Genomic DNA, 22,329 nt, shown 5'->3' with positions numbered 1-22,329 from the left:
GGTAGATAATGGGAAGCGTTTTCTCTGTATTTCCCTCCTTCCATCCCACCACCCCATCCAGCAGTTTGCAATTGGTTTGGTTTGACAAAGGTAAATGACAGTTTTATATGGGGCACAATTATATTTTGATTGTAACAAATGGATACATACACAGAAAGCAAAGCTACTGAGAGTGATACCTTCTGGCCAGCTGGATCCCAGCCTTTGAGATCTCTTTTCTATATATAAATATGAATGTGACAGTCACAGGTTTGATGTGATCTGTTTTTAGCTCAAGGTCCATGCTCCAGGCATTGGAGGAAGTTCTCTGGCAGGAGGTATTGTGGTGTTTGAACAGATTTCCTGTCTTCTCCTAAAAAAAGGCAGCTGATTGAAGAAAATCGTTCCAGGAGCCAGAGAGACAGCATATTAATATATTAATATTAATTAATAAATAGAGCAGGACAGGGATTTTTCTCCAGTCCAAAGGCCAGCTGAGATGGAATAATTGAGAGAACAGTAGTGAGATAAATTCTCTTAGTCTGCATACAGACTGGTCCATCCTGAACCACAGTCACATCTGAGCATGTCTGAGTGCTAGCTGGCACACACTGAACCTATGCCTAGCACAGCTCTAGCAATTTATCAGCATGCATATTCTCATGACACAATTCAGGCTCATACACGGCTAATGTACGGCTTAGCCATACAGCCCATAGACCACAAGGTAGATTACACAGTTCTAGTCCCACTGTGAACAGAAAATATATAAAGGTATATGGGAGGTTAAACATGAGTTTAACCTACTATTTAAAAAAGGGTGACTAAAGTAGGTTTTGAAATCATTATGTAAGCATTTAAATAAATCAAAAGTGATAATGACACAACAGTTCCACAGGGAGCTGTCAAGTATTCAACTTATATGAAATACAGACTACCAATTTACAGATATGTAAGATCTAAATACAGATCTTTGGATCACAGGACCACATTTTCAAAGAGTAGTTCACCCAGCAGCTCCCATTTCCACTTCTGATCATTTCCAGATGTGATCCGCACACATCAGTTCTGTGGTTCTTATAACATGATGTTATAAACAAATAACAAATACTTCTGTAAAGATTGCTAGAACACCAACAGCAAGCCTGTAGTCTTCCCTCCTACTCTATAACTTCTTAATGGAAACTGCAGATGTTGATCCCTTAACAAGGTCTTTGGGTGGCGTTTAGAGTCACCTTTGAAAAATCTGCTGGGAATTTCAGAGTCTCTTCTGCATCTCCAAGAAGTCACCACCAGTTCAACTGCTCGAGAGTAACATGTAATAAACAAAGTGAACAACTGAAGAATGTCACTACGTCCTTCTTCAGTATTTTTAACTGCAACAAAGACTACTTCTCATCTCAGAGCAATGTGCATGTACATAATGCGATGATCAGCTCTGTCAATTACTAGCCTGCTGCCCATCTGTCCTTTTTAAGGAATACCCATCGCAGTCACAGTTTACCACAAATGATTTCAAAGCATCTCACAGAAAACACAGGCCAACGTTCCTCACCGACTGATGGTATGATTTTAATTGCAACAATGAGAGGACTTTCTGAAATGGCTGTCTGAAGACCTTGTGTCCTACAGACAATGAGTACGGTGGTGTTCTAGCATGGCCATTCTCGAATGGGAAAAAATGCCCTCTTCTAGACAACATGTTAACAAGCTTGAGATGAAAAGCAGCATCAAAGCACAGAAGATTCCCCAAATCCCTGGTACTCACCCACATATGAGAAACAGGAATTTCTAGGGATAACTTCATCATTATCTTATCTTCTGACTACCTTTTCCTGAGAGAAAAGGATATAATACCTCATACCCTTTTCTAGGGTGCTAGAGAATATTAGAAACCTGCCTTTGCAATGAGGGTGCTCTTCCCTTCACTTCTGATATAACTCCCAAACCCTTCATTCTCGTCTATGCTGTAGTTGGAGGTACGATTGGAGCAAGGAGGAATATAATTCCTAGCCTTGACCTGTAGCACTGAAGTTGAAGTTGCTGTGAACTTTGTTATTGGCTTCAATGGAGCATGGACTGCATCCCATAAATATTACAGCAGAGGGTCGGCTCTATCATCTCTGACTTTCTCTGAATTGAAATGTCTGTTATAATTTCAAAGTAGAGACTGAAACATGTGGATTCTTCTTCCTCAGGGATTGCCCAAGGGAAAAGAAGCTCTTTCAGGCACACTGTACTACAGTTATCATACCTAATGATCATACTATGACCACTAGAATGAGCATGCCTAATTTCTTTAGCCACCTGTACAGGGGCCTGCAAGAACTTTATCCATCTCCAGGAAGGATGATCTATGAGCCTGGACTGGGCAGAATGGGAGGGCTGCCAAATAGATGTAGTTTTCATACTGTGTTTGAACTTCGTATTTTAATGCAAACATTCTGAATCTTCTTTTTTTTTTTTTTTGGTAAATATAAAATACAGGTAATTACTGGCAAGAAGGCTTAACATGGGAAACATTAATATGTCTCACACTTTACAGTGAAGTTCCCCTTAAAAGTTAAACCAGATCTGAACCTTGGCTCCCAAGACAAAAAATTCTATAGTTTACCTCATGTGGAGCACATTATATTTGGCCCTAGAACAGTTTGTGTCAAAAGCAATTATTTCTATTCTCCAATCGCAGTCACAACAATGTTCTAGGTTTAAAAAATAAAATATATAAATGCAACTTTCTGACTGCCTGATACTGTAACTGCCTCACAGTCTAATCATTCCTGTTAAGTAGTAAGGTGTAGCTGAGCATAACTTTTCTGGGTGGCAATGTATATTAGATGCATTGCACACATCCTTTTTTGTTTCGTCCAGGAGACCATATTACCTGCAGACCTGAAAGAACAGGGAGATTACTGCACTTAGTTTTAATAACTAATTACATTCAAAATAATTTCTACTATCCCTCGCAAAGAGGGATATTGATGTCCTGATAAACGTACTCACGCTGGCTGCCCTTTACAATTGATACTGAATGATTAGATTTCATTTTGCTTGGCTGTTTGATTTCCCCAAGTCATTTTATAACTTGAGACTTAAAGAACGTACAGTTTTTATGTACCTTTTTAACTGGGGGTGAAGTAGGTGATTTTTCTAAGAATCAATAAAATTGCGTAGCTGAGGACTCTAGGGCACAATCCCTTCCCAACTATCCCCCTAAGCCTTAAGAAGGAGCAGGTACCAGCTGCAAAATCGTAACACCTCCAATTTCAACCCAAGCTGCAGACTGGTACATGGGCTGCGGTGGGGAATGAGTATGTCTACTCAGAGACAAGGGAGATGGGCAAAGACAGCAACGGCTCCAGCCATTCCTCACCCGCTGTATGGAATAGCCTTGCTTGCAGGACTGAAAACGCACGTGTTTTGATGAAAACTGTAAAAGGTTTTGACTGCCCCTTATACTGTACATCTGTTATAAGCCTAACTCATACCAAATAGTTTGACCTTGGCATGACTACCGACATACCGTCTAGCCTTTAAAAATCATTAAATACCCACATCTATCAAAGTCTTCAGATAGGATGAAACAAACTCTACAGTGTTCTTGGCTTGTAGTTTCATGCACATCTATATTGCAGACTTCCTGGGGCAAAGACGGTGTAACTTTTTTGTATTTAGCATAGACTCTCCAGTGGGTAAGGACGTGATTAGAGATACAAGGCACTAGCGTAAGAGATGCTAATAATAATTTGATTGCTTTTTATAGTTAAATTATTTTTGTTTCTCAGTAAACTCTAAAATTGTGAAATACGGTATAATAATGAAACTCTAAGGGGGATGAATGTTTCTCAAGTATTATTTTGAGAAAGTCTCAAAAAGTAGAATTATATAAGAGCACATTTTTTCTATTTAATTTAATCCACACAATTAGAAGATCAAAGTCTGAAATAATACAGGAATAAAACATGATCTTACATCTAGTCACCTACAAACTATTTCTACACTGAAAAGCAAATAAAATAGACACACCTTAAAAGTTAAAGTGACAGAAATTCAGCTATAAATTTAAACAGAACTAAAATAAAATTCACACAAAAAAAAAAAAAGCGCTCCTTCTCTGCCCTCTTCTGTGCTCTGACCACATAATTCTGCAAAGAAGTCTGTCCACGGAGTTGCTTTATTTATTTGGGCATTATGTAGGCCTTTTTTGATAGATCTGCCAAACATTCCCTCCCACAGACTGGCTGCTTCAGTCCTGGGCCTCTCCTAAATGGTAGACAAGAATCCCCTATAAATTAGATTAAGACCATCATACTCATTTTCACATATAACCAAATCCAGATTTGAACTTAGGTTTTCAAAGGTGGAAGGCTAGTGGAAGGCAAGTATATTTCAAGCTTCAAGGGGAGGTAAAGACACCTCTGCTCTAAAAATGACATAAAGTACTTCCCAAAGAAATCTGACAATCTGACAATAATACAGACTCAGATCACACTAAATTATATCAGTTGGCAGCTAAATCAGAGAACTAAGTCCAAAATTGCCAACAAAACTCAAGATACACATTTGGATGTATGGAAAGCTTTGAAATTTCTAACAGAATGGAGCATGCACAGGGATCTTACGAGACTCATAAAGAATCTTATCAGTTGCAAAGGAGTGTGTAAATTCTAAGGATAAGATGAAAGTTGCTTTTTTTTTTAAATAAAAGCATTCAAGAGGAGAAGATGGAACAGACCGACCATCTGCAATGTAACCACATAAAAGACCCCTGGGCAAATCCAAACCCATTAGCAGAAGTGCTTGACAAATCTGCCAAATAACCAGATGCTGCTTATGGAGGAGTCTCTTTCCCTACTTGTCATCTGGATCCTCTGACTTCTGCTCCCAGTGGAGGACAATGATGACTGCTATTCAGATTAAGCTGTGCAGGAAGAGAACTGAAGCACAGAATCCACTCACCACTAAGGCTATTTTAAAATAAATAAACGAAATCAAATCTGAAATATTAAAAGAAAAATAATTTTAATGCATATGTATGTCACATGTGCAAGATGCAGACGTCAGAAAACAAAAAGTAAACTTTCAATTCATTTTATTTCCATATGGTCTCTTCTTATATTGATTTTTTCAGTTTGCTCCACTCTTTTTTCTTTCCTATGCTTTTTTTTTCCTCTAATGACTGATCAGGATTTCGCAGGATGGTGAACAGGTGATTTCTGGCTTGCTAAAAACTAGCAAAGAATATTAACTTCTTGCTGTTCATTAAATATTAATAGAGTGCGGAGACTGACTGATGGTATTTAAAATGTGTCTAAACAGGTTGTGAAATACCTAAGCAAAAATTTACACTTAAAAATATCTGATGAAAAAAAAGTGATTTATTTAAATGGAAACCTGTACCAAACTCAGAAGATAGGATTTGGATCTAAATGGCCATTTTTCTAGTATTCACATTTTTCTAGGAATCTATTCAACTGGATCAAAATAGGTTGAAATGAATACCTTTACCCTTTAGGCTCACTAATGATGAAATATATTTGGATTATCTAAGAGGATTAAAGAAGCTCGAATGGAGTTCTCCTGTGTATTGCAGTAATGTGATATGACAGAGTAAAAAAAAGATTGAAGGAGAAAGAAAGGAATAGAGCTCATTCTCATTCTGATTATATGTGCTGCACTTGAAGAACGGACACTGTCATTTTATGGCTCAATATCCAGTTCAATTTTAAGATAAAAGTCTCTGAAATTCTTGCACTAAATAAAAACTCTTGCAGGTATAACCTCAGGTTATCTTCTTTCATTCAAAAATAGCATTTATCCTATCCCAAGAAATCCCTGAAAGTTCCAAATTATTAAACGACTAAGACCACATTATTTAACACTAAAATAGATGTATTCCTTTTCAAAATCTTTGAAATTCATGAAGACTTTGTATATCAAAAAATACTTTGACTTAGCAAATCAACAGATTTGGTATAAACTGCTCAAAATGCTGCAGGGGGGTAGGAGAGAAGGAAAAGAAAGTGTAAAAGATCTATAACAAATGCTCAATCTGTGAGTAAATGCTTTTGAAGGCCAATCAATGGGACCTCACACACCTTGTTTTGCAAGGTAGCAATATACTCACTTTACAGACATATTAATTTCAGTCAGGCCAGTGATTCCCAGACTAACATCTTGGGACTGCTGGTAATCCAAGAATACTTGCTAGTAAGCAAAGGAATGCTGGCTAGTCAATAGCGCAAGGTGAAGAATGGATTTAAAAGTGAACTAAAAAAACTATTTATCTATACAGCTTGCTGCAGCTTAGGCTGAACGTTGGGCATGCTATGATTAGAGAGAAGCAAGCTGTGTCATATGCAGGTGGAGAGGACATTAGCCCACTCAACGTGCACTGGTATCTGATCAGTCCAAACTAGATGAGTAACAGCCGAGAGCATGCTAAGGCACCTTGATTGCTTAGGTCCTGCTCCCTCCCTACATCTGCAGCTCAAGCTAGAGAAAGCGAATGGTGGAGAAGGACACTAGCCTTGAAAATAGACTTCGAACTGCGTTTAACTGCTGCTCTCAACATGTATGTAACGTTACGTCACCTGTTTATCCAATATGAAAAGCAGTGAAACATATACTGGTATCACTTGTCTTCCATGTAAATATTTGCCATAGTTGCTCAAGTTATGCTGTGCAACAAGCACCGATGTATAAAAGGGACATGAGATTCCAGTGGAAGAACTGCACTGGGTGTTGCTATACCTGTACTGCTAATAAGTTGTTTTGAAATGATTACTGTAAATGCATTACATCAGTTATTTCAGTGTGCTGTCAAGATTCTCTTCTTTTTAATTGCAACATTCATGCTGAACTGTCTTTTTACACTTTTGCTTATAGGTTGCCATTCCCAGGTGAAAGTTATTATTACAGGCAAGTTGTTTTCAGTGTTTCTCTTCCATCTTATTTCCAGATGCATGAGATTTTTCTATTTTAAATTAGTTTAAAATTATTAGTCATGGATTGGTTCTTCTACTCCCGTACCACAAGTCCACACTGGAAAGCTCTTATTTTTCATAGTGTAGGGGGTTAGACAAAGAGATTATGTATTTGCATTTAAGGGTAACTATGAAATCTCCCAGTTACTTCTACTAACACCTCTGTTTAAAAATTTTGTTTAGCTTAAATTTTTTAAAATAATGTGATATATAAATTTCCAAAAAGTATTCAGAAGTCGACTTTTCTTGTTTCTTACACTCTTTCCAAAGTCTGATCCACAACTGATTCAGGTTAATGCAAGTCTTAACACTGACTTTATCTGGCTTAGGATCACAAACAGAAATTATTAGTAAGAGTGAAAATATTTTATGCATGACTTTTTAACAAAAACCAGCAATTTATAACAGACCTCAAACATTAAAAAAAATACATTAATTTTATTGTTAAAGCCACAGGGATCTGTTAACATAACCCATTCAAATACTTCTCTATGATGTCATCAGTTACTATGTGTTTGCACTCTAAATAGATTATTGTAATTTATGTAAACATATCTTATATATTTTTAGAACTCTTTGTAGGCTTGATCCAAAGCCTATAAAAACCACTGGACAGACAGTGACCAGCTTCAACAGGCTGTAGGTCAGGCCCCTGGGTAATCAGCAGGCTGAGGCTCTGAAGTTAACTTACTAGAATATCAGAGTAGAGCAGGCAGAAAGATACCCCACAGACTGTGCCAAAAATAGCAAAGACTTACGCTTGCCTGAAAACAACAGCATATACAGCAAGACAACATATTTTTTTGTTGCAACCGTGGTGTAATTGTCATGGACATGTAATTCCATTACATGTATCTGCATAGTCACCTCAGTAACTGTATTATTTTGATTGACTTAAGCTGTGTAAGTGGCATGCAGACTAAATACTTGAATCAAACCTTTAATAAGTAACAGATTTCTATAAAGCAGTCTCTTGACTGCAGGCTAAGTTTGCATGTCCCAGAATGTAGTCTTTTAGGAGAAATCTTATTCCACAATGTAGTTATTTTAAAATTGGAAAATTGTGATACTTTTTTTGCCAGTCACTGTCTTCACTGAGAAGTCTGGGCTTGATCGTGCCAAATATTTCTCTTAGGTGAAGTGTTTACAACTGCAGTGGCCTCACTGTCGTGAACGCTATATTCTGACAGACTTATACAATGCCTCCTGTTGACTGAATTCTTTCTTCCATTTCTCACAATTACTTGTGCCAACCTTTCCATTTCAATTTTCTTTATTCTTTTTGTCGAAAATTTGTGGTGATACACCTGTTTCTCTTTATGGTTCACCCCAAACCCAAGAAATTCTAGCAGCTAGTCACAGTGCTTTTTCCTGGCTAAAGTATAATTTTATTTTTGCATGTATTCCCTTTGAAACTGAACAATTGTGGAGTACAAGGAGACAATCTATAAAATCAAAACAAGTGCTTTCACTGCCTGTGCTTATGTCTCCAGCTAGTCTTCTTGTAATAAATTTACTTAACTGCAGGTGGACTCTGCATGGATACCTAGGAGAAGAGGAATATCGTAAGATATCATTATAGTCAATAGAGAGAAGGAGATCAGCTTAATGGCATCCCACACGTGTCAACCTTACACATTTACTTTAGGGTGAGATGAATCACGCCACAGGAGTCTAAATTAGATAAGAGTCTTGTCAAAATCTCATTTCCTCAAATGAAGCCCATTTACCATGTCACCATGATCTACACGTTCTTCAGTGAAGAAGAGTAAAGCTACAGAATTCCTGACTCAGAAGAACATTTAAATTACCTGCTAGCTTAGATGAGCTACATGTAGTTCACAGAAAACAAATCCTTATCTACTAACAAATTTTTAAGATGTGGATGAGGAGAAAGTGAGCAAATGTATTTGGCTAAACAACATATCTGAAACTTAATAGTCTGCGCTTGTCCATTTTTACTGAACGATACTATTTATCTTTTCGATTATACTGGTTGAAACATCAATTTCCATAGCTGTTGCTGGCTTTACTTACTTGGCAGACCAATCATAAAGCTTCTCTTCACTGTTGAAGAGCAAGTGAATGGGAAGGTATATCTGGTCCCACTCTCCTCTCAACTGTTAAGTATAGGGTCAAGTGTGTTCAAAGGATCATGGGATTACCACACTAAAGCTTCATCACAGAATCTGCCAGGTGACCTGTAAGGCTTGGATTTGGACTGAGGAGTTGCAACATTTGATCTGGTAAATATGAACAATTACAAGGTACTGAAATAGAGTCAAAGACCTTCCTGAAAGAATCAACCATCTCCACAATGCTGGGCTGAGACTGTGAAGTTCTTGTTGAGCGAGTTCGTCAGTGAAAGCGAAATCTCAAGCGTTTCTTACACAGTCAGAACTGCTGAGAACTACACACTTTGGATTATTTGATTCTTTAGAATGCGGTGCAGAAGATGCACATTATTTTCCTTTTTAATTTGTGTTAAATACAGTCACGCCCATGGGAACACTGTTAGCTAATGCACTCATGCAGTGTTAATGTAGCTCAGGCTCAGTATTGAGTAGTGAGTCCTATATTCATAATACCGTCTCCGAGTTGCAGAGGAAACAAACTTCACCCTAAAGAAAAGAATGCAAAAAGCGTGGTAGCTCTCACTGTTATTCCATACCATCACCTACTTACCTGCTAATGTATTAATGATAGTAATTGTCTCTGGACTGTATGTATATGTGCATTATATCCCAACAGAAAAAAAATATGGGTGGGTATCAATATGAGACGAGTGACAAAACGAAAAGGCCCATTTCTCTTACAAGAGATTTAAAACAGACTTTTAAGATGAAGAAGTGGACACAGAACTTTGTGTTTTCTACATACATTTCTTATAATGTGGTGCACTTTTAAGAAATTTGGATGTGGGAGAACAGAGAGGAAATCATCTGATCAACAGCTACAATCTATGCAGAAAGCTTCACTGACACCCATATTAAATTGAAATATCGGAGACCATTTTTAAGCATCTAAATAAAACCTCTGTGGTTTTTTCTGGACAGCTTGTTTACCTCGTAACTGTACCTCTATGTATATGATTTACTATTTGCCAGTGGCCACCACCAGTGAGTTTGTATTTCAGAAATGCACAGGAACTAGCTTTGTCTGGTTCGTACTCATATAATAGCTAAAATGCCTCTGACTACACTGTTCTGACAGCATCCGACAAAAGTTTTTAAAGGGAAGATTTTCTTAAGATTAGTTTCTTTTCCTTTTCTTTTGTTTTTAGAATTTTGTAAAAAAAAAATAATGTCAGCTAACTTTCATCCCTAGGCTACAAAATTAATTCTCAGATTCTAGAAGTTTTTCTTTTTCCCTACAGATACCATTCTCATAATTTAAAGTTCATGGTTTAAAGAGAGAAAGAAGGTCCTTTTTCTGCAGACTCTTCTATCATCTAAAGAGGATAAAAAAGCATAGATGTTGCTCCTATAATCTATGGACTTTGAGGAATCGGCAGATGTCTCTGCTCATCCTCCACTTTTAGGGACTTCCTCTCTCTCCTCCCTGTTTTATTTTATAACCCTGCAAACTAGATATCCAGCAAGCAGCTGGTGAGGACAGGAAGATCTGGGGTAGAAGACCCCTCAAGCAGTCGATTGTCACAAAAAATGATGCTGCCCTCGGCTGTGCAGCCAAAAAGAACATGCTGCAGCTGACTGTGGACTCTGGGACTCAGATATTTATCCTTCTACCTTCAAACTTCAGAATCTCAAATACTCTGATGTTTTACTCATTTTTGTAACAATATATTGGGATATGAGGCTGTAACAGGCATTCAGTATGGTCAATAAAATATGCATCTACATAAAGAAACAGCAGTCTATATGTTTTAAGGCAAAAAAAGCTATTCAAGCTTTTTATATATGTATTAGAACTAAAATCGCTTTATCTGATTATCTGTATAAAAATGCAGCTGGTTCATAACTGCAAACAAGTTAACTCTCATACATTGCACTACAGTGCTAACTTATATGACATCTAAATTTAATGTTGGGACTGTTCAGTGTACTTGGGATCAGTCCCACACAATGTAAGAAAATTAAGAGCAATGTACTTCTATAGCCTCTGAGCCTAGGAACTGCTCTTCCTAATTACTCTCCAGTGAATTGGATAAAGCGTCACTGCACTGGAGTTGTCACCCATGCATACTACACCTATAGTGTAGTATGGCTGTTGGCATGTCCCAACCGTTTGCTGCCTCTGTCTTACAGAACAGCTACAGAAAGCCATGAGCATTTTGCACTGCTGGACAGCTATCGAGACTTGAAAGGCAAATGTGATTTGTATTACAAGTTCACGACAAAAACAATGCCATAAGATTCATATAGCCACAATACCACCATGATAAGTATACTATAAATATCTAAACAGATTGGGACAAAGGGAAGTATTTACAACCACTTCATAAGGATGTAGCAAAATAATTCTCAAGAAATTCTGACAGAATTCTGGAGACTAAGCCACTTGTGAGTCAAAATTTGCAACAGATACATTAAAGACTCATGCATGTTTTCTTTTATGTTTATAACTTGTGTATTCACTATAACTTAAACTCTTTAACTACAGTTTCTTCTGCATGTGTGCAGTTTACCTATCTGTCAAGATAACAACCATTTTGTATAAATAACTGCCTGTGACGGTTGAATTTTATTGCCTATATAGCTGGATACTTCTGGAAAGAATTTTTTTGATATGCTGCATAGGTTAGTAAATTCTCTTCAACAAAATTTTACTAGTCACATCTGTAGCTTGAATGTTTTTTTCTAAAAGACAAACCAAGGCCAAGCAAGACAAAGAATCTGCTGATACACACATGTCACTCCAAGAATTCTTCTGACAAAGTTCCCACACCCAATTTAATTACTTCCCTACTGTAAAAACACTTTCCATCTGCATTTATTGTAATAGTTTCAAATCCAAAACCAACACACTATAAAGCTAGCTAAATAAATGAATGATATTGGCCTTAGGTCCCAAGCCAGGAGCTATTCTGTAAGGCAGTGTGTCTCCAGCATTCATTTTTATGCTGATGTTTCATTTTATGTGCAATGTTTTCACTTAAGACTTGTTTAGAGAAGAATTACCTTGCTCCAGGCTTTAAAGGTTAATGTGCTATGCGGTGCCCTCTAGCGCCGCTCTAGTCAAAGGTCTGTCAGAGATTCCACTGTAAGACCAAAGTCGCATCACGAATCAACATCTGATAGAAAAGGCTTGCTTCAGGCTGTATACACAACATTACACACACTCAGGCCAGGAACAATAATTTCAATTGTATCTGATATATTCTGAAACATAGGCTTTGGGGCTCAAAATAAAAGGCATTTTTGTTTGAAAATGCACTTTTAAAAAAAATGAAACTGTAACAGATTTATTATTCAAATTGACTATTTGCAATGTCAGCTTCCTTTTGAACTTAGGAGAAAAAAAATCCTGTTCCTCAGACTTCATACAAAGAATTTAACTACAGTTCCTAAGAAATTTCCTAATGTTCGAAGATAATGACAGTGTATCAGATCCTGGGTCCTGTGATTTTGTTGCAATATCACAGTCTGATGAAGCTAAGTCCATGGACTTACTTACAATTTTTTAAAATTGAAGATATAGTAGTCTCATTAGGACAAGACACTTAAAACTGTGCACACGCACCAACGTTTTGCTGAGTTGAGGTCGTTCATTCCATCAAAGTACTTGGAAAGAACGAGACCTTTATAATAAATAAATTTTAATCCAAAGCAGAGAGACAGCAGATAAAATTTTCATGTAAAAGTTATTAAATGACGAAAACAAAATACATTTCCACTGAAGTGCAAAGTAAAAGCTCTACTGACTTCACTGGAAGCATGTTTGGACAACTGAATGCTGTTTTCCTTTCAATATGTTATTATCAAACTGAATGAAAGGCAAGGAAGTGTTGAAAAGGAACATGATATGCAAATCAAGGAAATACAAACGGTGCACAGCATAGCTCAAGCCACAGATGTTATATTGGCCTCAGATATTACAGGTGACTCCGAACTCTCAGAGGATCCTGCTGCAACAGTGACACAAAGACATAGATAAGAATGAGATTTGGGGGCAAACCTTGAATTACTTAGCTTTTCTGAGTTTTATTTAGAATGCTGGTGTAACTTTAGGTTTGTTTTGTGTCTCTCCCCTCACTAGTAAAGCTTTTGAGTTGTTGTGAAACCAAAACCTACTTCTTGGACACAGAAGCAAGGCAAAGACTGAGAAAAAGCACTGCTATCCATCAAATTTAAATAAAATCATGCACTAGGGCTCAACAGTTTATTATTAAACAAGAAGATGAATGCTTGATGGGACATCTAAAATAATTACTACTTCACCTGCTCAAAAGCATATATACACCCATACACACATATGCAAAAGATGGAAGTTAAAGCCAGTTTTTTCCATGTGTGCATGAAATTAGAAAAATTAGTATTTGAAAAGTTTATTTCTGAGCAATATATGGCATCTTCCTAACCTATGAACACACAGGCATGTTTTTGTAAGTGAAAACAAAAAAGGTTTGGTAAGGAATATTTACCCAAATAAAGACTGAACTGCCCACAATAAAAGCAAATCAGTAAAACTCCAAGACTCAGGCATGCAGAGAAGGGCTAAAAGAAAAGATTGAAATTATACTACACAGATTTCCGTACACTATTTAATAGGATTTTCTTTTAAATTGAGGATGACAAATGAGCATTATGGTACCATTTAAACTCTTGCCAGCCTACATGCTACCCCCCACCTTCAACTGAGGAGAAATAACACAAAAACAAAACAAAAAAAACTTTCCCGAGTGAAAAAGCTAAAATTAATCTAGTCTTTCATTCTTTGCAAAGCAATTCTCTCACATGCTAATGCTATGTATCTGCAACATTGCTCTATACGCTTCCACATCACGGTGCTCATGAAGCATTTGTCTTTAGTTACTGTACCTCGAATTCTGGGGCTCTGAAACATCTGATTCTGTACACGTTTTCTTTACCTGCAAAAGCAAACGATTGCCAGTTAGTCTCATTTGAAAACACAAAACACAACTTCCTCACTCACAGTTCACGCACTTACATCGCTTAAAGTGGATACAGCTCTGCTCACCATGATCTCTATAAAATACTTCCCGCGTTTTACAGCAGCAGTATGCAATACTAAACAGTGTGTTTCATTATTATCCCATGAACAGCTGCCAGCTGCACTTCCCTAGGCTCCATTAGTATGTAAAACGTTCAACTAAAATAGCTTGGGAGTAGTCTAACTAGGAACAAAGAAACCAAAGAACCAGGTTCCCCACTTAGAAACTAGAAAGCCATACTGTTCTCAGTTCAGTAAAGAAATGTTTTCCCAATTGATACTGCTTCTGTTTCCTGCTAAAGCTCACAATAATAAACACCAGATTCTGGGGCAAAGTGCAATGTTAGCTAAACAACTGCTACATTAGTTTTCATTTTCTGAATCTGATAACTGTATGTTAAATGTATTTTCCTAATGCATCAATGAACTTCAAATATTACATATACCACTTTCACACATACTTAAAAGATATAATTACAAGAAGTGCATTTCAACCTTTATATTAATCTTTGCAATACACTGCTGTTAGCCCCTTAAAGGTGAATAAATCCATCACTTCCAAACAAAAACAGAAAACTTCTCTTGCAGAGTAGCTGTCTCCTTGGGATCTTCAGTATCTCCTACAAAAACTTACTTCTACCTTCTGGTAATCTAAGTTTTGTGTACTTTCTGCAGGGAGACAAACATTTTGCTGACCTGTGGGTTAATGCAGAATCCAGGGCTGTGATGGAGTTTTCAAACTCCATTTTTATGAAAAATACTCACTGACTCCAGCAGAAGAAGACTAATGCTAAGTATTTTCCCTAAATGCCTTGATTACACGAAGTGCAACATCATTTAAAGATGTATAAGTACAAGCATGGTTCTAGAGACAGTGATTTCTACTCTGCATTTGAATTCTAGGTACTGAAAAAAATAATTACAGTTCCATATATGGTTTTACATACAAATTAATTTTCAGAAGCAACAAAATTCCCTAATGATGATAAGTTAATACTGTCTTTATTACCGTAGCAGGTGTCAACTGGAATGCCCCCCCCCCCCCAAAAAAAAAAATCCCCTCAACACAAGAAGAAGTATCTTCTTCCAAGTTTTTTATTTTGCTTAGTTTTTACTAGTTTTTTCAGCCTACCAAAATATCTGTTTAAGCCCCACTAATTTTCAGCCTCCTGGATATATTTTCTTCACTGTGCACACTATGCTTTACCATGGAGTTTATAGTTGCAGGATACTGCAGAGATATGGGATGGTGCAATGGCTCAGCATTAGAGACAATGAAGGCTCACAACAATGTGAAACTCATGGTCACTATTTCATACGCACTCGGACACAAACATCATTGCTATAGTTTTCTGTTCACTGTAATTTTATTGAAGTAACAATAGATCTGAAATACAATAAGAAATTTGAAATATAAGTACAAGATCAAGAAATAAGAACCCAGAAAATGCCCAAAGTTTGTGTTAACATACAAACAAGAACAAAATACACTCAAATTAGCACACTGAATGTCAACATTATCAGGCAATTGTTCAAAACACAAATTCAATATCACTCTAAGAAACTGAAATTAAAACACTCTATTTTCCTTGAGAGGAAGTCTGTATTTTCAGAAGCAGATTGTCTCAACAGAAAGTTATAGTGACTTGGCAGGAAAAGTAATTTTTCATTTTGCATATAAAATGAATATCTAATTAAAAATATAAATGCATCTAATTAATTTATTCAGTAGGAATTCTCTGTAAAACTTCTTAATCTTTGCCCCTTTAACTTATATTTGTTTCCACGTCATTTTTGCAATCTCTTTATTTTAAAATTTGCTGGCACTTATACATTCTTTCCCAATTCCTTTGTCTTTTGTGTGGTTCTCATCGGTAGCACTGTCTCTCATATTTGGACTGAGGCTCAGATCTCACTCTCTAGGTCAGGAAAGGTCGATCACTGACTTCCACCCCTTCCGGGAGAGTCTGACAGTCCCTCAGCACACCCTGCCACCCTGACTTTGCAAAGTGATGGCAGGTCCTTTGGTAGGCAGTTACCACAGAAGCCCAAAGGTAATGCCATTTGAGCGCTTTTAATATACACAATAGATTAACAGCCCTGATTTTCCTGGGCAGGGATGAGAGAGGTGTTTCTTCTCTCAGTTCTGCAATAGTGGGATACTCACCTGTGAGTTGACCCACTTCTGCTAACACTGCTGTTGTATTTTGCTCTGACCAACATAACAAAGAAATTGAAATGACTGAAAGATTATGCATTTCCTTTGTGATGAACATTAAAAATCATAAAATTCTGCTATACCTTCAAAGGGAGTGGCAGAAAAACCATGGTCCAACTGTATCAAAAGACTGTCTTATATGCTCACATTTTGAGAGGTGGAGCAAACTCTGACAAAAAAAGAAGGGAGTATTCCATATTCAAACTATTGAAATGAAAACAAAGTACTTAAAAAAATAAGAATATTTCAGGTTTTGAACTTGATACGTACGTAGATCGTGCAGTTTGGCTATGATTATTCTGTGAGGAAACATACAGTATAAGCACACTGTCTTTGCCTCTGAGACTGAATGTAAACTTCACTATGTAAATTTAAGGTCACTCTTTGAGAGAAAAAAATGAGTAAATAAAAATGTTATTTCTTAAAGGAGAAACAGGCAAGAGATTTTCTTTGAAGTGGCCATACAGTATGAACACGGTTTCTCTTTAGGGCTACTGCAATAGCAAAATATATTTTGTTATATATAAAATTGTGCCACCCTTGAGGGTGAACTGAAGATCACTGTGAAAACATACTATCAAAGACTAAATATAATTTTCTGTGTTTTCAGCTTATCTGATTTGCTGTTTTTGAAATAAACAGCACTTCCTAACACCACATCTATTTACATTCTCATGTATTTAATGCTAAAAAAAACTTTCTTCCCTGCCACTCTGCTTTTTTTTGTCTGTGTGCATAGGTTTTCTCACCATTTTAGTTACAGATATGCTGAGAATCATTCACTGCAGTGGTAAGATATCAGTTTCAGGTGTTTATGAACTTGGTAAAATTGGGCTGAAATCTCCTACCTTGGCTGCCTACTACAAAAAGTTTGAAACGTTTCAGCTGTAAATCTAGAAGAAAAAGCTGTAAATTTAGAAGAAAACATACTGTTTGTCCATATTTTAAAAATCATGCACTATGCTGCCGAAAGACTTCAGTGTCTCCAAATTTTGGTGCAGTATCCCAAAACTGAAAGAGGGGAGTACAAGGGATACTGGCACCTAGGAATCACCATCTCTGAAATGCTGCCAAATTTGTTCAAGTTTATGAGCTTCTGAAAAAAAATCTCTGTTTTCACAGCATCATTAGAGTCTTCTTAGAGTCTGGCTGCTGAAATTTTGAAGACTCTATTTGCACTAGTACACGGGATGTTGGAGGTCATCTCAAGGATACAGGAGCTAAGTAAGACTTTCCCTGTGATTACTTCTGACTGCTAGGAGCCCCTGTCACATGAGGAGAGGGACCAGCACTGGAGAAACTGTCCTTGGCTTCAGCAGTGCACTCTCCCACCCTGCAGATACCCAGGCAGCACAGTGAAAAAGAAAAATCCCGTTGACTCGAATACAAGGAGAGGGAGGAACACAGGAAAAATATCAACAGGGAGAGGGAACAAAGTAGAGAACAAGAGAGAGGTCTCAAGGGGGCAAAACGAGAGGAGGGCAGAAGCCACACAGAAAAAAAAAGTGGCAGACATAGGGGTGGGATGTGGACAGTGGAGGAGAACTGGGACTGGCTGGGACAGGACAGAATAGCACAGCTTGCTCTCCTTTCTGAGACTGACGCCATGAACGCGAGTTTGACCATTCATCAAATACCTTTGAAACGCACTAGAAAACCTTTAGTGCCTTTAGCGACCAGTCTGCACAGAGTAACATCCTACTTCTGCTACCTCATCTGCACTGCAGATCTAATTAAAGATCCAAGCTCAGAAGCTGTATTTTGAACTTACAAGATGGTGTATGAATGTTAGGTTTATACAGAAAAATGAAGGTCCAATTTGCCTCAAATTGGGCAAAAAATGTCAACCTTTATACAATTTCTGCCTTAATCTCTGCCTTGGTTCTTCACTTTTCAAATGTGAAAACTCAGTATTGGAAAGTATCCAGTATTATGAGGGTACTGTGAAAAAGAGATGCATTTGTTATGCACTGAAGTACTACGATTACTGAAGCAGAGAAATATCTAAATGACAAAGAATGATTTTACAGTCAGTATCGAGTTCGGATGCTTCATGTTTAACAAATATAGAATGAGGAAGATGATAAAAAGAAAATCTAAGTAACTACAGATTCACTGAATAAAGAAGACTTCCCCTGGAAAGCCTAGTATGTCATGGAATAAAAGCTGCACCATAACGCATATGAGGCTGGATTTCCACGGGTCATATCAATTCTGGCATATCCTTGCTTCTGATGTTTTACTCTGCAATGTTAACATCCTTTTAACATCATTTTATTGGACCTCATTAGATTAGACATTAAGCCATGGACTGATCCTCCTCTATGAGGTGTTCTCGCACACATGTAGTATTCAACTCATAATGCAACACAGGTGAGAAGTCCTTTCATATGCTTACAATAAGCACAGATGAAAAATCTTGTAGTACTCGCAGTAAATTATTCTGGCAATGAATCTGCTGAGCTCCCTCATCTACTACCTCAAATGGCTTTGGGTGCCCCTCCCAAATGTGAGCGCACTCAATGGGGCTGAAGTGGAGCCTGTGATGCTTTGGGTCTATAGGGAGTATGGTGCATGCATGGTGTAGCCGTGGAAGCTATAACATCATGGAGACAGAAATGAAGAAAGAAAAGTACTTTCCACAAACTCAGAGGCCTCGCAGGGCTTGCCTACAAGCTTGCTCTGCCTCTGCTAACGCCACCTGTGATTGGACTGTAGCGTGGGCAGAGCTAGTGTGTTTTCCACTGCCCGGATGCTTTACTACAGCAAATTACTGTTGCGTGAAAAACCACCAGCTTCTACTCACTTTCCAGTGAAAGGGAAGTGTGCAGGTGAGGATGGGGCATTCATGGCAACACTTTGACGGAAACTTATGTGAAAAGAGTGACTCAGGATATCTGTGGTATTGATATGAATGAACAGTGAAGAAAAGCAACTTCTAGGACGGATATTTTTAGGTGCTGATTTCTATGTTGCTTACATATAACTTTCGAGCCATCTTGGTAACAAAATTCTTAGTACAGAGACTGTCTGTTCAATGCCTAGTATGTCAAGGATTTTCTTTGCAACCACGACACCTTTCATTGCTACCATAATACATGCAAATTCATGATAATTTCCTGTGACCTAGAAAAACTGCGCTAGGGCTAGTTTAAAGATACTGTGTAGATACTTAGTAGCAAGCTGTAGCCATGTTGATATCAATAGGCTTCCAAACTCAATTTAAGAAAATATACAAATATCACCGAGAACAAAGCACTTTGATGGCTGATTTCAAATAATGCTATAGCTATGTAGGTCTTGTGAAGACAAAATCACAGTGAAGCTTCTGCAAAAAGAAATAAATGCAGAAGATCCCTAGAGAAAGATTTGAAAAGAATTCTAAACAATCTCAATTCTCAATTAAGTTGGCCACAGTAAATCACTATTAATCTATACTTCTGTAAGTCTCATAAAAGTTTGTTATTTAAGCTTAAAAAATAATAGTAAACCTATATAATATTATATAAAATAGTAAACACATAATATTATAACCTACATAACATTTTATATGAAACTTCTAATAAATAATGCAATTTTCTTTAGTTACTCATCATCAACTTGCAACTAGGTTCCTGACTTATTTTAAAAACCCAAACACTGATGTTACTGTTTTGTCAAAGACCTCGAAGCAACAGAGAAAATTTTTCACAATTTTTCACAATCCACAAATTGGACATCAGGTCCTGGAGTAGATTTATCCTATCTCAGCAGATCTGAAAATATAACAGTTCTAATCACAATGGAAGAATGAGTGAAAACGTGGTATACAAATCAGCTTAACTTTGAAGAGAAATCAATAAGAATTCGCTAGAATGAATTTAATTAAACATTAACTATAAGTACATATATGTATTCCTACAATGATTTAATAAGCTTTCAATTACACTACAAACCATTTATCCTTTCTCACTGTTTTGGGCTGTTGTTTGGGGTTTTTTAGGGGCGAGGACATGTAGAAAGATAAACTTAGAAGATTCTAATGTAGATCACTTTTGAATATGAGATACAAGCAGGCTGAATAACTGAAAAGAGTTATATGGGGTGAGCGATGAGATTTATATTTAGTCTAAGGAACAGATTAACTGCAAACTATGGCAGAAGTTAGTTAAACTAAAAAAAGAAACGAGTCAATGTTTATGTCTGCCTATTCAGTATACTACCGAACATTTTTTATATTAAGAAAGCCTATTCTCAACGAATGTAAGTTTTCAGCTGGTCATCTAAAATGATTTTAGCTATACACGTAGCATCTTCCATTTTATAACTGATTCAACTGTTAAGGTATCAACTAAAACTGACAATTCAAAGTAAAATAGATCCAGTTGGGAATGTGTTCAGCTTTATTTTCGCAAAATGAGGGTAAAATCAGAATTATTTAAAATTGTTATGTCAGCAGACTGCTGAAGTTTATCTTTAAATATTATGTCTCATCTACTGTGCTACATACAATATAAATACATCAGAAGCCTTCTTGCATCTTTGGAGATGGGAGGAGTAACAACACTGTGGATACTGTGTGGAAGTTTCAAACATGCAGGACAGAGCAGGGATGAGAGGACCAGACAATAACAGGGGAAGCCATTGCCACTGTATCATTGCTCCTTTCCATCTTCCATCCAAGCTTTTCCTACAGTAGAAATGTTCACAATGAAATGTGTCATTGCTATCCTCCTGTTTCCCTGACTTCTCTGCAGAGTAATACAGTAGCAACTCTAGTATGCAAAACCACCTAGCGTATATTCAAGTAAGCTGGAATGAAAAACATGCCATACATCTCACCTAACATCAAATGCCTGCACTTTAGGCATTCACATCTAAATTAATCCCTGCTAGGCTTCCTTTAAATCTACTAGAAAGATATAGATATATTTCATCTGACCTAGAGTAGTCATCTGTTTCAGATATAAATTAATTATGCCTAGGAAGTGCTTACTACTCCCCACTTGCTGCTAAAGAGAGTTTAGAGGACTAGGGCAGACTTCTACATTACGAAGACCACATAAAGCTAAGGTGATTTTGCATCTTATGTCCATAGCCTATCCTACACGTACGAGCACCCTCCATCCCCCGCCCAAAGTGCTGAATCCATGTACCTTCTTCAGAATAAGAGATGGAAAATCCTGATGTTATTTTTTTCCTCCTCTTTTTGGATGTGTAGTGGGGAAAATGATAAGAAAGTAAAACAGTGTTGCCAGACAGTGATAAAATGCACACTGTTCCCACACAGCTTGTCTGTCCCATTAAGTCTTCCACGAACCGTCACTGTTTGCATTAGTGACTACAGTAATGAGAGACTGATCTTGCTAAACTTTCTGGCTTTAGATTCTCAGCTTCTTTGAACCAGCCATTGATCCTAATAATTTTAACAAAGAGCTATCACTTACAAAGCAAATGCACATCCATCCGTTAAACGCTTCCACTTTTTGAGATGACGCTCTTCATCACTGCCACAATATTTTAGACTCTGTGAATAAATCTCTGCAGGGATAGAATGGGTAAAACTTACAGTTGGAAAGAACCAGCCTACAAGACAAGCCGAGAAGACACAAAGCTGCAGTACACTTCCTATGTATCTTATTTCAGCAGGCTGGAATTGTGCGCACTGACAAGAGTATAAGCCCTTGCTGCTGTACACAGAATATAGAAAGTAAAGTACATAGGGATTTAATCAGGCCAGGTCAATGTCTTTTTAATACTTAAGGGGAGACCATATTGATTGTTTCTTTCACGAACACTGCACAATCTTGCCACTGACACAAGCCCTTGTGCTAGCTAAATCGGAAGGATTTATCCAGATTTTTATAAAATCAGGTTTCTATCTGAATTAAAAGTTTTACAGAAGGAGGTCTCACTAAGGTATAAAGAGGTAAAATTTGAGACAACCTTAACTCCTTAATTTTATCATTCACAGGCTATCTTTGGGGCTGAAACTTTCCTTCACCGGTCCTTGCTTCCTAGTTGAAGGGTTTT

The 22,329-nt window shown here is 37.2% G+C and overlaps 1 protein-coding gene across 14 annotated transcripts in view; it reads right to left on the bottom strand.

Moving 5' to 3' along the window:
- The window catches only part of EYA4 (EYA transcriptional coactivator and phosphatase 4), a 161,105-nt gene that overhangs the window by 64,944 nt on the left and 73,832 nt on the right, over nt 1-22,329 (bottom strand). For 13 of the 14 annotated variants that reach the window (XM_068938365.1, XM_068938360.1, XM_009688851.2 and 10 more), the window contains one exon: nt 13,967-14,016. In XM_068938365.1, coding sequence (XP_068794466.1) covers nt 13,967-14,016 — 50 coding nt within the window. Of the gene's footprint in view, nt 1-13,966; nt 14,017-14,096; nt 14,157-22,329 lie in introns of those variants that run through there. The other variant, XM_068938358.1, reaches the window with a different exon arrangement.

Source organism: Struthio camelus, chromosome 3 (assembly GCF_040807025.1).
Source record: "Struthio camelus isolate bStrCam1 chromosome 3, bStrCam1.hap1, whole genome shotgun sequence".
Classification (NCBI taxonomy): domain Eukaryota; kingdom Metazoa; phylum Chordata; class Aves; order Struthioniformes; family Struthionidae; genus Struthio; species Struthio camelus.
The sequence above is the reverse complement of the archived record's forward strand: the minus strand, read 5'-3'. Positions and strand labels throughout refer to the sequence as shown.